The sequence below is a fragment of the Mastacembelus armatus genome, chromosome 7, assembly GCF_900324485.2.
Source record: "Mastacembelus armatus chromosome 7, fMasArm1.2, whole genome shotgun sequence".
NCBI lineage: Eukaryota > Metazoa > Chordata > Actinopteri > Synbranchiformes > Mastacembelidae > Mastacembelus > Mastacembelus armatus.
This window is the reverse complement of record NC_046639.1, coordinates 16,906,483-16,920,471: the sequence shown is the minus strand read 5'-3', so window position 1 is coordinate 16,920,471 and position 13,989 is coordinate 16,906,483. Positions and strand designations below refer to the sequence as shown.

The window sequence follows — 13,989 nt, the reverse complement described above, 5'->3', positions numbered from 1 at the left end:
AGGTAAAATCTAAGACTAGACTGAGCCATTGGAGTTTAAGGTGTCAATCAATAGGAGATTCTGTATTTTCTCCCCAGATATCCTACTTGTATACATGAAAGTATTTAACATGTTTGTAAAATTGTATATGTAAAATATTCAAACATATTTGTCAGATTTTATAATACTTAGAAAGTATTATTTAGTCATTTCATGTTTCCTGCTGCTGTATATTGCTGTTAAATGTTTTTTTGTAATGAAAAGACATTTTGTGTTGTTGTGTCATTATCCTAGTCTTGTGTTCTCAGGCAGCAATAGTATAAATGTCTGATAAACTTTTATCTTGCATTTTCACCCAAGCCTGGAAACAAGTCCCGCACTAAACCAATGAAAGCAACTATCCCATTTTAGGCATTCTTACACCTTCTGATTTTTTGAGCAGTTGTGAAAATGCTGAAAGAAAGCCCAGCATGCCTAATGGCTGCATGACTCAGTAGAGCCTTTGTTCGACACACTTAAGACATAAAAAGCATATGATGTTTACATGGTAACTGTTCAAGCTGCAGGACATTTCAGGGTCAGTGTACTATAGTGTGAGGAAGCGTTGAAGGAGAGATGAGGGAGCTGGGAGGAGAGCTCAGTGGAAAACACAGCCACACCTGAAACCGATGCACTAACCTATTGAAGGACAGAAAATAAACTGCTTTTTGGCCGATTTTAACATTATGATCCATATATTGCACCCATTGTTATGACTCACAAACCGTTGCCTTCCAGCCTATGTTGGTGGACAGAAAGATGGATGCAGCCTAAACAGTGCAATCTGCCATATTAGAATCACATGGCCTGTGACTTTACTGCACACCCATTGCATAACACAATCTAATTAAAATGCTCAATGTGTAAGACAGATGTCACACAGGAAGAACACCTGTCTATCTGTCCTGGTATGAGGAGGAAAACAGCATAGAAAACGCTGAGCCTTTTGAGCCAACACGTCTGTTTTAAAATGGACCCCGGAACCTCGCTGTCACTGAGCCTTCTGCTGCTCTGCTGGCGCTGTCCGCTTCAGCACCACACGAGCGCGCACGCACACGTGCATACACACATACATATGCACAAAAGCATACATGCAGGTTTTATGAAGAAAAACCATAGCAGAGCTTTGCTCTACAGCATGCCCTCCTACCGAGCCGTCTTCTCCACGCCTTCAGGCCTGCAGTTCTCTTCAGTGTTATTAAGCCATGACGACTATGCTGCTCTTGTGTCTCATTCTCTTAGATGCTTACATCCAGGTTGTGCAATGCAATCATGTTCGTAAAGAAACATGCACATTCTGGTATCTACTCGGTCTTGTCATTATCTTAGACGCAGTAATAAATTAAGATTTGTTTACCAAGCTGAGGGCCTACAGACGCCACTATGTGCATTTTATTTTCTACTATATTTCACTAAACACAACAGCCCTGCTCAGACACAGCTGGAAGCTGGAGGTTATACTGCGCAAAGAAGTGTCCCGCTACAGCCAAACTAGCCAAAGCAGTATTGCTGCAGTGGGTGGTTTGTATGTTGAAAATGTCACGCTGTGGTAAACGCGATCGTGGATTTGTCAAAGTAACAAGGGTGGTATCGATATACCGTGGAAAATAAGTCCAATGTGACCCTTTAGTTATTTAGCAAAAGAAGGAAAAACGTCTGATTTTTTTTTCGGGACATTCAGTGCGTCTTTGCGCGTTGCCTAGAAGGATCTGCACCACACCCGTGAAGCCATGTCGACTGCCAAATCAATAAGGGCTCTATCGGCGCACAAGAGAGCCCAGAGTATGAAGCTAGACAGCAGCAAGAAAAACGAAACACATAACTGCAACACGAGGTGACACGAAACAAATGTGACCATTAGTTAGCAGTTATAGCGCTGCCACGCCAAAATCACCTGGAGGAATGTCAATTTTCGTGGCTGTTGATGGTGGAAGATCGGGCTACTCACATAGCATCAGACCCCTTTTCGAACCCTTATGGTAGATCAGGAGAATCATCCCAACATCTGGAGGGTATGAAAAGCCAAAAATAATAACCATAAATTGAAAGCAATTTGGCTTTTTGACGCTGGAGCAGTCGGATGGCGCCCAACCTGAAGCCTAACCTCCGAGCTATCTCCTCTCACAAACGTCTTTTCGATGCCTCGATGCCCAAAAAAAAAAAACCAAAAACAAAACAGTTAATCCGATTAATTACCTGCGATCGAGTTTATCTGTCATAAATATATTTTTCCCTGCTTTGGTCCACTCGACAGATGCTCTGCAAACGCAGACACCATCCCGCTCCAAAAAAAAAAAGATGCGGGGCAGTGTGCAGCTCTGCGACATTTACGCAAGGATACCGACAGAGACCCTGTCAACCTTCATCTAACATCATATACACTTCTTCCTCAAACGATTACGAATGAATTATACTCACTTTGTAAGCGTTACAGGGAATCCAGAAATCCGTTGCAGGACTGCAGGTGCGGAAAAGATTGGGGAGAAACTGCGGTTGTCGCCATATTGTTGCTGCTATCTTCCCCCTCAGTGCGAGCAGTTTCCCTGCATAATTGATGACTCTCAGCAGAATGTGAGGGAGTGTCGGCAAGTGCGTTTCGTGAAATCGTAAAGGTCATTTAGGCCTGCAGCCTCTACACCCCGGTGTGTGGTTGGCTACACAGGATGAACCTCTCCGGGCTCACAGATGCGCCGGGATGAGCTTGTGCACAGAAAACATGCACAAGGTTTTTCTGACAAAACGCATTGGGTCACCGTGTTCAGTGTGTGTGTGTGTGTGTGTGAGTTTGTAGTGGATGCCAAGCAAGAGACATCTTCCAGAAGGCCACTGTAGGTCTGAGACATACCGACAAGAACATATTTTTGATTTAAGTTTAAATACAAATTTCTAACTACATAAACAAATATATACAAATATAAATATAGGCCTACTCATGACATTTCATCTACATATAATGGGCCAAGAAATGTGCTCCTTAATAATATACTAATACTAATATGTCTTAATCTGCGTGAGTAGCTGAACACATCTGAAATGAATACAAACCATCCAATATCTCTATTTCATCTACAATTCAAGATTGTTTAACGTTATTTATTTTCACTCTGACGCAACACGGCGCGTCACTTGCGCTAAACGCGCAATGTCGTTGTCAGAAAAACCTGTTGTTTTTTGTTTTGGGTCAAAAATGTCCTCAGGAGTTTAAACTAAAATGGAGTTTAAAAGGCTTCTGCTGTTTGTGAGCGCTCTGTGTTTGGATACACCGACTTCATCACAGGACAGTGAGTGAAACCACAGCTCTCAGAAATAAGATTTATTTTCAGTTTGAAGAAATGCAATATTTCTTCCAAGTGACAGCAGTGAAATGATAATTTGTTCATAAAGTAACGTTACAGTCTTTAAAGGTAGTTAACTACCCTTACTTTGGGTTATGTGAGTAGTTAGTTTCATTTAATTTCATAATCCGTATTTAAGAAACATATTGAACTGTTTTCGTTAATTTATAACGTTACTGTGACTTTGCATACAAAACATATGAAGCTTAAATAAATAAATATGTGATGCTATCAGACCAACCAGTAGTGTGTAAAATACTAACTCATGAAACCTGGCTGACATTTCACAAACACTAGCTAAGTAGCTAACTAGTGTTAGTAACGTTAACCCAGCAACCTAGCTAACCCTATAAACTAGCTAATAGCTAACTTTACCTTAGTGGCTAATGTTAGCTAGCTAACTGTGGCTGTAGCTAGCTAGCTAACTACTCAGGATAGTGCTGCTTTACTTTGGCATATGATAAAGATAATAAACAGTTTACTGGCTTTACACAGCAGTGAAAGAAAAAGTAACGTCACCATAACCACAAGGGATACGAGTTTCTTGTGTCCAGTTCTTGGTCCGCTAACCCCAGTTTGTGCCCCCGGTCGATTAACTGGCGATGTTTCAGAAACACGGGAGGTTATTTGAAAACAAAGTGCTATTGTTCTGGCAATGTTTTCTGAATCCCCAGAAATGTAACCAAGTGGAGAAATATATTTGGTCAGCTGCAGAATTTAAAACAAACAAACAAACAAAAAAAAAAAAGGTGTGACTTTTTCCTGTGAAAGTAGTCGACTGGCCGCCATCTTTGTTTTGATTTAGAAACAGCTAGTTATAACCTGGGATTTTTTTTTTATTCCACTGACTAAATGCTTTATCTACTAGCCTACATATTTTATTGCAGTTTTTCACATTGTGATTGGCATTTTTGCATAGCTTATACAATTAATAATCAAAACAGCTGTTGTTAATTGATAAGTTGAATACTAATTCAATACTAATTTTCAAGTGATTTTAGCTCATGTCTAACAAGGTCTGGAAACTTTATTTAATTGTGTTTTTGAGGCTGTGGGCATCGGATCCTGGTCAGTCCTCCAGGTGTATCTCGGATTGTGGGGGGCCGGGATGCTCCTGAGGGCGCATGGCCCTGGCAGGTCAGTATCCAGATCCAGTCCAGGCACCACTGTGGAGGGACAATCCTCAACAGCCTCTGGGTGCTCACTGCCTCACACTGCTTCTACAAATACCTGTGAGTATACCACACACATCTTACTGATCTGCACACAGTCACCTATCATGTACAAGAAGTAGACTGAATATACAGGGTGTCCATAAAGTCTCCTTAACAATTAAAAAAAAATATTACAAAAGCAAATGAACAGACAAATATGTGGAAATTATTACAAAATGAGGAGTAGATATTGAAGTTATTTTTGCCTCATTTAATAAACCTCTATATGGACACCATTAGTTGCACGAAGCACATCAAGACGGTACTTGATTTCTTGCTATGTTTGCTGTAGCATAGCCTCATCAATGGTGGCAAAGGCATCAGTGATCTTTTGCTTTAGATCAGTGATGTCCCATATCTTTGTTCCTTACACAATATCTTTAACATAACCCAATAGAAAGAACTTTGATAACCACTGAGTACATAGAACAAATCTGATTACGATATCTCATCAATTGCCTTTGTAATATATTTTCTAAATTGTAAAGAGACTTCATGGACACCCTGTATTATGGTAAGACTACAAGTTATGTTAAGTGCCAGTTACCTGCTTTTTTTTAGCTATAGAGGATATCTGGTACCCAACACTTTTTTATGTGACTGCTCTAACTGCTCCAAAAAAGGCCAGCTCAGTGACTAAACATTATCTACAATGGTTTTAAGAAAATTTATGAAGAGAAGTTAAACTTGTGACTGGCTGTGGGATTGATGTGAGCAGGTCCAAGATCAGCAGTTTACTGTCTGTATTGGTGTTTTACAGCTTTTATAGGTTGTACAAAAAAAACACATTTCATTAAATGTCACAATGCATAGATATATAGTACTGGCTGAAAACCATGCATCACCAGTTACTATCTGCACTGTTACAGTTTTGGGGCCCTGAAAGATTAAACAGGGGCTCATAAATCAGACTATGAATTTTGACTGAGAGTGCGGCTGTGGTAGAGCATTTGTGAACCAATGCTGTCAATATTTGCTGTGGTGATCCCAGACAGCTTCCAGACAGCAGATTTGTCTTTTTTTTTTCTGTCTCTTAATAAATATCGTGATGAATATATATTGGGACATGGATCTGAGTTATATTCATCACAATGTTGAAGTTTAACAGAAATAGTCAAATATCTTATATCACACATTATCACACATTGACAAAAACCAACATATAAACTAATACAGTACTGTTATATATATTGTATATGTGCAGTAAAGGATGTTGGAGAATGATATAATGACAAAGGAGTCCGAGCCACAGACGTATATTTCTCTTGTGTGTCCAGATGGATCAGCAGAAGTGATTTCCATGTGGTGGCGGGACATAATGTGCTATCTGCTCCAGGAGATCACACCCAGATCCGCTCCATCAGTGAAGTCAAAATGCACAAGGGCTACGATGATGTCACATCTGACAACGATGTAACGCTGGTGCGCCTCAGCTCTCCCTTCAACTTCACCGACCACGTCCAGCCCATCTGCACTCCTCATAATGTGACCCATGAGCTCACCCTCAACTTCAACCACTGTTTCATCTCTGGATGGGGGAGCACCCATTACAATGGTTGGTAGGAAGGTTGGATTTTGACTCACTGTGGAGGGAGAAGTTCCACTTTACAAGACACATTAGCATTAACTGAACTAAGAAATCTGTTGTTGCTGGGACAGAAGGTTTGGAAGTTGGCAGAATTATAGTAAGTAAACATTTTAGTGAACACAGCAGGCATCATACCAGATATATTGTAAAAAAACCACAGAAAGAAGCCTTTTATTGAGGTTTTATTAGTAGTTAATTAATAATTTATAGTTGTTTTTTTTTTGCAGCTCTGTAATAAGTTGTTAATAATACATTTATTGAAATGGATCCTGCTCAGCAGAAGGCTGCTCAGCATCTGGTCCAAAAAGTATTTATTGACGACTCAATAACATTTCAAGGGTAAGGTCCTGATGGTTTATTTAATAATGAATAAACTCACAAATATTTATTAATGGCTTTTACCAACACCTGTAACTGCACATCACTGTCACTGTAAAGCAAATTAGCAATTTCTAATATTTCTAAGTCATGTGGAGGTTTAAAACCTCCATAAATGAATTTAGAAAGTCCTATTAAACAGCCACCCAGGAGCATGGAAACAGTACATCAGTAAATGTCTTGGAAATATGTCAACCAAACTGATCCGTACTTTACCCTAAGCCACTTAAGTTTAGCACTAGTAGAAACTAGGTCAGCAGACTGATTCAGTAATGTCAGTTACAGAGCAGTATACAGCCAAAAGTAGCAAATCCCCCAAATGTGTTGATTTGAACATGGGATAATTAAATTTCCATTTTTAAAAGGTCCCATAGTCCAAACACATGCAAGTTAGGTTAATTGGTGACTCTAAATTGCCCATAGATCTGAATGTGAGTGTGTGTGTCTCTATGTGTTGGCCCTGTGATGGATTGGGGTGTATCCCACCTCTCGCCCATTGTCAGCATGGATTGTTCAATTGGGTGCAGCATATTACATCACTTCAAATGCAGTCAAGCAGACACATAAAGTGTTTTCTAAAATACAGTATGTGTTAACAGTCATATGTCTCCTATGAAGACATTATTACAACTGTGTTCTACCATAATCTCATTCATTAGCTGTAGTACTAATTATCAGTACATGTCTGTTGACCTTCCATTAAGTTATTAGAGACTATTTGAAAGCTGTTTTTAATAAAACACCATTTTGGTGTATGTATTGTAGGCAGGCTGGTAAACAGGTTGCAGGAAGCTGAGGTGGAGCTTATTGACAGAGGGACATGTAACCAAATCACCTGGTACAACGGTTTCATCACTGAAAACATGATCTGTGCTGGGCTGGAGAGCGGGGCAGCTGATACCTGTCAGGTGAGGATTCTTGTATGTTTACAAGAAGAGAGTCTGCAGGTTACATTTTAATAAAACATGTCTGCTGTTTGCGTCTGGTTGAAGGGTGACAGCGGAGGGCCCCTGCAGTGCTACAGCGAGAGCGAGGAGAGGTTTTATGTGGTCGGAGTGACAAGCTTCGGGGAAGATTGTGGACTTCCGTACAAGCCGGGGGTGTACGCACGAACCAGCAGGTTTGCAAGTTGGTTGGAGACAAGTCAGACAAAATTAGTGTCTGCTGCAGACAGACTGAATACAAAACTAATCTCGACCCTGCTCAGTGCTGTTCTGATGCTACTTAGACACATCCACTCAATAAATATCACTGAGTAACTCATAACACTTTTTCAAAAAGTTTTTTTATGATTTTGTACTTTAAACATCCCTTTGGGTCAAGCCAATCCATAGGCCTGTTAGCTAACAGAACCTCAGCTGGGATTGGCTCCAGCCGACCACTCCATCTATATCATACAGATTGTAATAGAAACACAAAGGCATCTAAGGATTACATACTAGTTAGTTATATGTAATCTGTAGTAACAGGGTGAAATATGAATAATATGAAAAATCACTAGTAAAGTCCTTTGTTATGTCGTGACAAATCCTCTCCATAAAAAGAAATTAGTTTGTTATTGTGTTTAGGATGTTTAAGGAAGCTTTAAATAGCAGGGAGCTGTAGTCAAAATGGACAGGAACAAGCTGGGCTGGTGACATAAGGGGAGCATATTTCATTTTTCACATGAAGTAGACAGACTGACACCTGGTGGAAGAAGGATGCTGTTTTTCTTTAATGCAGCAAATGATTCCTGAAATTTCCACAGAGACGACAAGAAGCCAAAGAAACTCTGACAAAGCATTTTTTTATTTGACATGAAACACATCCAATGACAGTGTGACAGTGCTTTTGTCAAGTAAGACATGTTGTTAGAAGTTTTCGCACCATTGACTAGTTCAGAATGTCTTTGCTGCAGCTCGACAATGCATAGTGAACAGACAGTTGTTGAGGTATACATTGTGGGCCCTTGAGTTTTTTTGTGTGAAAGATCCTAATTTCATTACCTTACATATACAATGCCATATTGTGCTTAGAATACGTTTGGAGGTTTGAAATGTGTGCCGGTCCTCACAACACGACAGCTTGAAAACAGAAATTCAAATGGAAAATATCGATTTGCATTGTCCTTGTGGACTTGTTTTTTTTTTTTTTTTGTTTGTTTTTCATCAGATCTCAGAAAACAATTTTAGAACTGAACAGTGAGTGAAACCTTGGCGTGGAAAAAGAATGACTTATTTTCACACAAAAAGGGCATCCAGGAAGAAACCTTCTCGGTAACGACATTGGAGGACAAAGAAAAAAAAAAAAAAAAAAAAAGTCTCAACTTTCCCTCACTTGAATAGCACCAATGTCTATTGAAAAGGCTTGAAGGTCAACACGAAATTATAAAACTTTATTAAAAGTTGCAGGAGTGAAAGAGTAGCAACAAAGCAACTATCATAATAGCTCAAAAACTTCACTTTGTTATTCATGAGTAACTCTTAACTTGTCCCAGATACTGGCTCACATACACGTCGTCAGTGTCTGTCACTGAATGAAGGGTTCTATTCATGTTATGTAATGTGTGTCAAGCTGCTTTTAACTCAAATCAGCTGTTTGCAGATGTTCTGTGCAGTTTTAAAGAAAGATTACATCAGGAAAATATTGATGAAACCCCTATAAAATATATTAAATCCCAAACTTGGGTGGAAGGAATTAAAATACAGTGGAGGCGACAAAAAAAAAAAAAAAAAATATTAAAAATGGTTGTTTTGGGATTTTTTCTTATAAAAGACAAAACCTTGTTGCACCAGAAAAGCCAAATATCACTGTTAAAGTGGACACACACACAGACACACTCCCTCATGGATGGACACACACACACACACACACATACATACTCACATAAAATGATATTGGGAAAGTGCACATTATTTCTGCTAAAATAATATGAAACTTTTTTTTCTCTCTCTTTTGTAATGTGATACCTTTAAATTAACAATGCGGAAAAATGCTGTCAAGTATGAAAGATCAGTCAAGTTTTTATCGACAAAGTCCATTTCCATGTACACATTAACAACCAGTAATACAGTATTTGACCTCTAAAATCTAGTATACAGACAACATCCTTACCCTCATTTATGACCTCCCTTTTTTTTTTTTTTTTTTAAAAGGAGAATTCTGCCATTTTTAAAATCACAGGTTACTTATTGATTGTTGTTTGTTCCCAATTTTACTTGTTTTCAGTGGTACAGACATTCAGAAAAATCTGGGTTAAATGGTGTTGAAATGAGAAAGGCATGACTGCAAACTTAAAAAGAACAAGACACCCCCTTCCTATAAAATAGAAGTGTATTCTGAGTTTGGTTTCACAGGTGAAAAATGGTCGAACAGTCCATTAAAATACACTAAAATTCCAGCTGGAAATGAGGGTTTAAAAATAAAAAGCACGGACGCTCCACAGGTTTAATAAGGCAAAGTTATGTCCTCATTCTTGATTTCTTTTGCTTTTAGTAATTCAGCAGTCCATAATTACAAATGTGACCGTGGTGCAATAAGGAGGCACTTATTTGCCTTCTGATGATTGATGTTTATCTAATCCACTGTGACGTTCACATTAAATGAAAGAATCCTTTGCTTTAACATGGGAAGCTACGCAGACTGAGAGCTAGCAGCACTCTGCAGTTCAGCCCAAATCTTTCAACTGGATTACACAGTCTTCATCGGCAGACAGGGTTTCTACGTTGTCATGGAGCCTTTTAGAGCTTTGAGCTTATGACAGCTAAAGTTAATGAAGGCTGTGTAGTAAAGTTGAAAGTACTTGAACAAACAAGCTGGCCATGAGGAATGTTCTTTTGTCATCTGCTGTTTCCAAAGTCAAGAATTAACTGCCAAGCATAAATCTTTGAGCACTATCTTGCCCAAATGTCTACTCCCCCATGTGTTACAATTACCTTTGAGTCACAGAGCAAAGCATCTAAAGTTCATTGATGTTCATTTTCTAAATTTTAGATTTTACTTGTATTTTACAAAAACAGTTTTATGGCTTGCTGGAATAACCATGTATGATCATAGCTTGGAAAATTGGTTAAACTTTTTTTTTTTTTTCAATGTGTAACAATATTTACTAATCCAGATGGTTTGAAAAGTCTGAGAAGTTTGGAAATAACTTCAGAACAGCAGTGAACAACTATTTAAAAAAAAAAAAAAAAAATCAGATGCTTGGATGTGACTCCTCTGGAAAGTTTACACACGAGACACACAAACTGATTCAGATTTTTGCCTAAACAGTCAAAAGAACAGTCAACACAACCAACCTGCTGCTGTGCGACTCCTGGCCTTGTTAGTTTGGGCTTGTATGTTGCCACTGATTGCACTGCCAATAATACACTCCTGATACACTCCTAAACCCCAGGCACAGCTTCAAATCGTCTGACTGGTGCTTTTAAAAATGTATTAGTACTATCGCAATCACGAAAACTAACGGACCAACACCTGCTCACGCCGAAAATGAAGAATTTGTTTCATCTTTACTAAAACAGGTTTGTCCGCTTACAAAGCCAGTCTTTCTTTTCCCACACCAACAAATTATTCAACTGGATTTTTTTTAGGACATTTTGTAATGTGTGTGTAATGTCTGCTGGCAAAAGCAGTATGCGGACAGGAAGGGAAAGCCACAGTGCACCTGGTAGGAAGGTGATATGTCAGGTCCGCCACTGTGGGCTGCACTTGCTGGTGGCACTTTTTTTAATACTGATGTGGATTTTGCTCTTGTGACAGCAGCAGACATTGGGGTGGGGGTGTCCCTCTGAGGCAGGTGAGACAGGAAGAGTGGACTCAGAGGTGCAAGGACTTAAAGTGCAAGGAGGGAAAGTTCCAGCTCCTCTCAGCAGTTCCAGTGCGCCATCCTGCCTTCAAGAATCATGTGAGCTAAAAAAACAAAGAAACAAATGATTCATGATTGATGATAAAAAAAAACAAACGATGAAGGGAGGGGAGGATTTCTTTCTTTGCTGAAGATATGGGATTAAAATGTCTGGTAAAAAAAAAAAAAAAAAAAAAAAAAAACATGAATCAGATCGATGAGGGAGAAGAGGGATGCACAGAGAGGAGGACAAAAAACACCCTTCTCCCTCTGTACATATCTCAATGAGCCTGGACTGCAGCGATCGAGCACATGGAAGCAAATAAGGTACAGTTTCTGAGAGGGAAGCACTTTCTCATCACAGTACTCGTACTGTGCCTGCATTCCCAAATTGTTTGGTGGTGTGAATGTGTGTCTGAGGTTTAACGTCGGGGCTGCTACTGAGTGCACCCCAAGTCCTTCTCCCTCAGGTCTGTTCTCAGAGCCTGGCTCAGTTTTCTGCATCAGTTGGTGAAGGGTCTTCACATGTTGTAGGCCACGTAGATGGGGTCTAGTTGGTCTGCCAGGAAGGAATCTCGCAAGTGCATCCTCTGCTTCTCTCCTCTGGAGTTGATGGGGATCACCCCGGGGTCCACGATGACCACCACTCCAACAATGAGGTGGTGCTCCTCCAGGACCACGTTGGTGACGAGGGGCACAAGGTCCAAGGCCTCCTGCTCCGAGCCACTCAGCTCTGCTACCACTACCAGCAGATTGGTCCATGTAAACACAGCACTGATGGATGAGAAGTGTACAAACAGAATTCAGTTGGATTTTCTGTAATGCTATGGATTTTTTTTTTTTTTTTTTTTAAGAAAGTATAAAAATATATAAAGACAGCTATACATTATGCACATAATCTGAACCTCACCTCTCGGCTATGCTGCGGTGGGCTCGGGAGACAGACGTTTCAATGTCGATGGGGTGATAACGTAACCCCCTCAACTCCAATGTTTCATCAAGTGAGCCAACCACAAACAAGGCATCATGACGATCTATTGCAGAAAAGTATTTATTTATACTGAGCGATTCTAAATAGATTTCCCAGTGTCGTGATGACATAAGGATTTTACACTTTTTCTAAAAATTAAATTACACTGTTACGAAACAGCAAAGGAAGGAAGGCACTGAATGAGGTCACGTTTTATAAAATGTCCCCTCACCTCCGCTCGCATCCAGTAGCTCAGTCCTCTTGATGAAGCCCAGGTAGCCCGTCCTGGCCCACAGGGTGTGGGGCTCCCCAAAGCTGAGTCTGGTGTTGAAATGATCCGCCTGCAGGCTCTCCTCCCCGTAGATGGTGTAGTAGCCACTGGCACTATGAGGGCTATTCACCCAGATCTAAACAAAGACAGAGAGGCCAAAGAATCAAGCCTGGACTATGTCAGTACTCATGGCACCTAAAATCACCTTCCCTTTTCAGACAAGAGCACAACCTGAGGTTAAATGGATTAGTGTGCCCCTCTGCTCTTTGTCCTAATTAGTTGTGTTTATTTGGCTCTGTGCCAGCGAAAGCATCATCATCATCCAAAGGCTTATGAATGATAAGAGGACAGAGAAAGAGAGAACACATCTGGATATCATTGTCCTGGTCTTCTCTGCTCACTCACCTCCCCAAGATGTGAGTCTCCCAGTGGGCCTCTAGTCTCTGGATTGACTATGATGACCCTAACTCCCGGCAGGATCTTAGAGGAGAACATAAGGATACTTTAGGTTTAGGAATAATACAGCTACTGTTACCTATCTGTGTCTGCGACCATCACACAAATGGGTTTTACTAGCAAATGATCAATACTCACAGTGCCTGACTCCATGAGAGGAAGACTTTGTGGTGCTCCTCGCTCCACGAGCCTCACCCTGAAGAACACAAACAAAAGACGCCCCGTCAATCATTCGGTTTGATCTCATCGACCCACCGCGTTTGTTTTCATCGTTTTGCATCATGTGACTAATTTAGTTGCCTTTGTACAAGTCACAAGAGTCTCGTTTAATACCTGTCGTGACGCAGAGACTTCATGTCAACATAGACAGTGGAAGGGTCTGGTCCAGCAGTGCCCTGAGGACACAGAAAAAAATTATCTGAAATTTAAGAAATATGCCTGATACTGAGGCGTTTTGGCTGATTCAGACCATAAAAAGGTTATTATCTCTCCATAATGCTTCAAGTTGGCATGGATAAACATTTCTACACAGTAAAAAAGATGCATGTGGTAAGGAGAAATGCTAAGTGCACACAAGAATCAGAGGTGCATTAGGGGGAGAAAAAAAAAAAAAAATATGCAGAGCGATCTCATGGGACAATACGTGTGTGTCCGTATGAAACCAACCTGCAGGCAGATGGCCAAGTTCACTCTGGAGCCAAAGGCAGTGCTGACGGCGCGCGGCGACAGGCCGAGGTCTTTGAAGAGCTTGGAGAAGGACTGTGTGAGAGCGAGACGAGGCCGCTCCTCTGCTATTACCACACAGCTCCGCACGCACGACAGATTCACACCCCGCGTCTGGAGACATGCATGGTTTGACAAAAACATTTCATTACTAAGAACCATAATTTATTACTTTATAACATAAAATTCATCTCACACGTAATCTATGTAT

General features: G+C 40.3%; 3 protein-coding genes across 4 annotated transcripts in view; 1 reads left to right on the top strand and 2 right to left on the bottom strand.

The window, feature by feature from the left end:
* The window catches only part of scn8aa (sodium channel, voltage gated, type VIII, alpha subunit a), a 36,696-nt gene extending 34,154 nt beyond the window's left edge, over positions 1-2,542 (bottom strand). Inside the window, exon 1 of the mRNA XM_026332217.1 lies at positions 2,437-2,542. The gene's annotated coding sequence lies outside the window, so the exon portion shown is untranslated. The remainder of the gene's footprint in view (positions 1-2,436) is intronic.
* Positions 2,543-3,229: 687 nt separating this feature from the next.
* LOC113145192 (transmembrane protease serine 11D) lies at positions 3,230-7,792 on the top strand. The gene is made up of 5 exons (XM_026331630.1): positions 3,230-3,299; positions 4,402-4,585; positions 5,845-6,122; positions 7,299-7,441; positions 7,526-7,792. Exons 1-5 carry the CDS (start codon positions 3,230-3,232, stop codon positions 7,790-7,792), a joined length of 942 nt encoding a protein of 313 aa, XP_026187415.1.
* A 510-nt stretch (positions 7,793-8,302) lies between these two features.
* dip2ba (disco-interacting protein 2 homolog Ba) overlaps positions 8,303-13,989 on the bottom strand; it is a 38,488-nt gene continuing 32,801 nt past the window's right edge. For both annotated transcript variants that reach the window (XM_026331798.1, XM_026331799.1), the window contains 7 exons: positions 13,722-13,892; positions 13,389-13,450; positions 13,194-13,251; positions 13,005-13,079; positions 12,561-12,735; positions 12,269-12,392; positions 8,303-12,132 (listed from right to left, as the gene is read on the bottom strand). In XM_026331798.1, coding sequence (XP_026187583.1) covers positions 11,880-12,132; positions 12,269-12,392; positions 12,561-12,735; positions 13,005-13,079; positions 13,194-13,251; positions 13,389-13,450; positions 13,722-13,892 — 918 coding nt within the window. In that variant the 3' untranslated portion in view covers positions 8,303-11,879. The remainder of the gene's footprint in view (positions 12,133-12,268; positions 12,393-12,560; positions 12,736-13,004; positions 13,080-13,193; positions 13,252-13,388; positions 13,451-13,721; positions 13,893-13,989) is intronic.

Coding starts and splice junctions, on each gene's coding strand:
- LOC113145192 (XM_026331630.1), top strand. CDS start 3,230: ATGGAGTTTAAAAGGCTTCTGCTGTTTGTGAGCGCTCTGTGTTTGGAT. Junction 6,123..7,298: donor GGGGAGCACCCATTACAATG/GTTGGTAGGAAG, acceptor TATGTATTGTAG/GCAGGCTGGTAAACAGGTTG. Junction 7,442..7,525: donor GGGCAGCTGATACCTGTCAG/GTGAGGATTCTT, acceptor GTCTGGTTGAAG/GGTGACAGCGGAGGGCCCCT.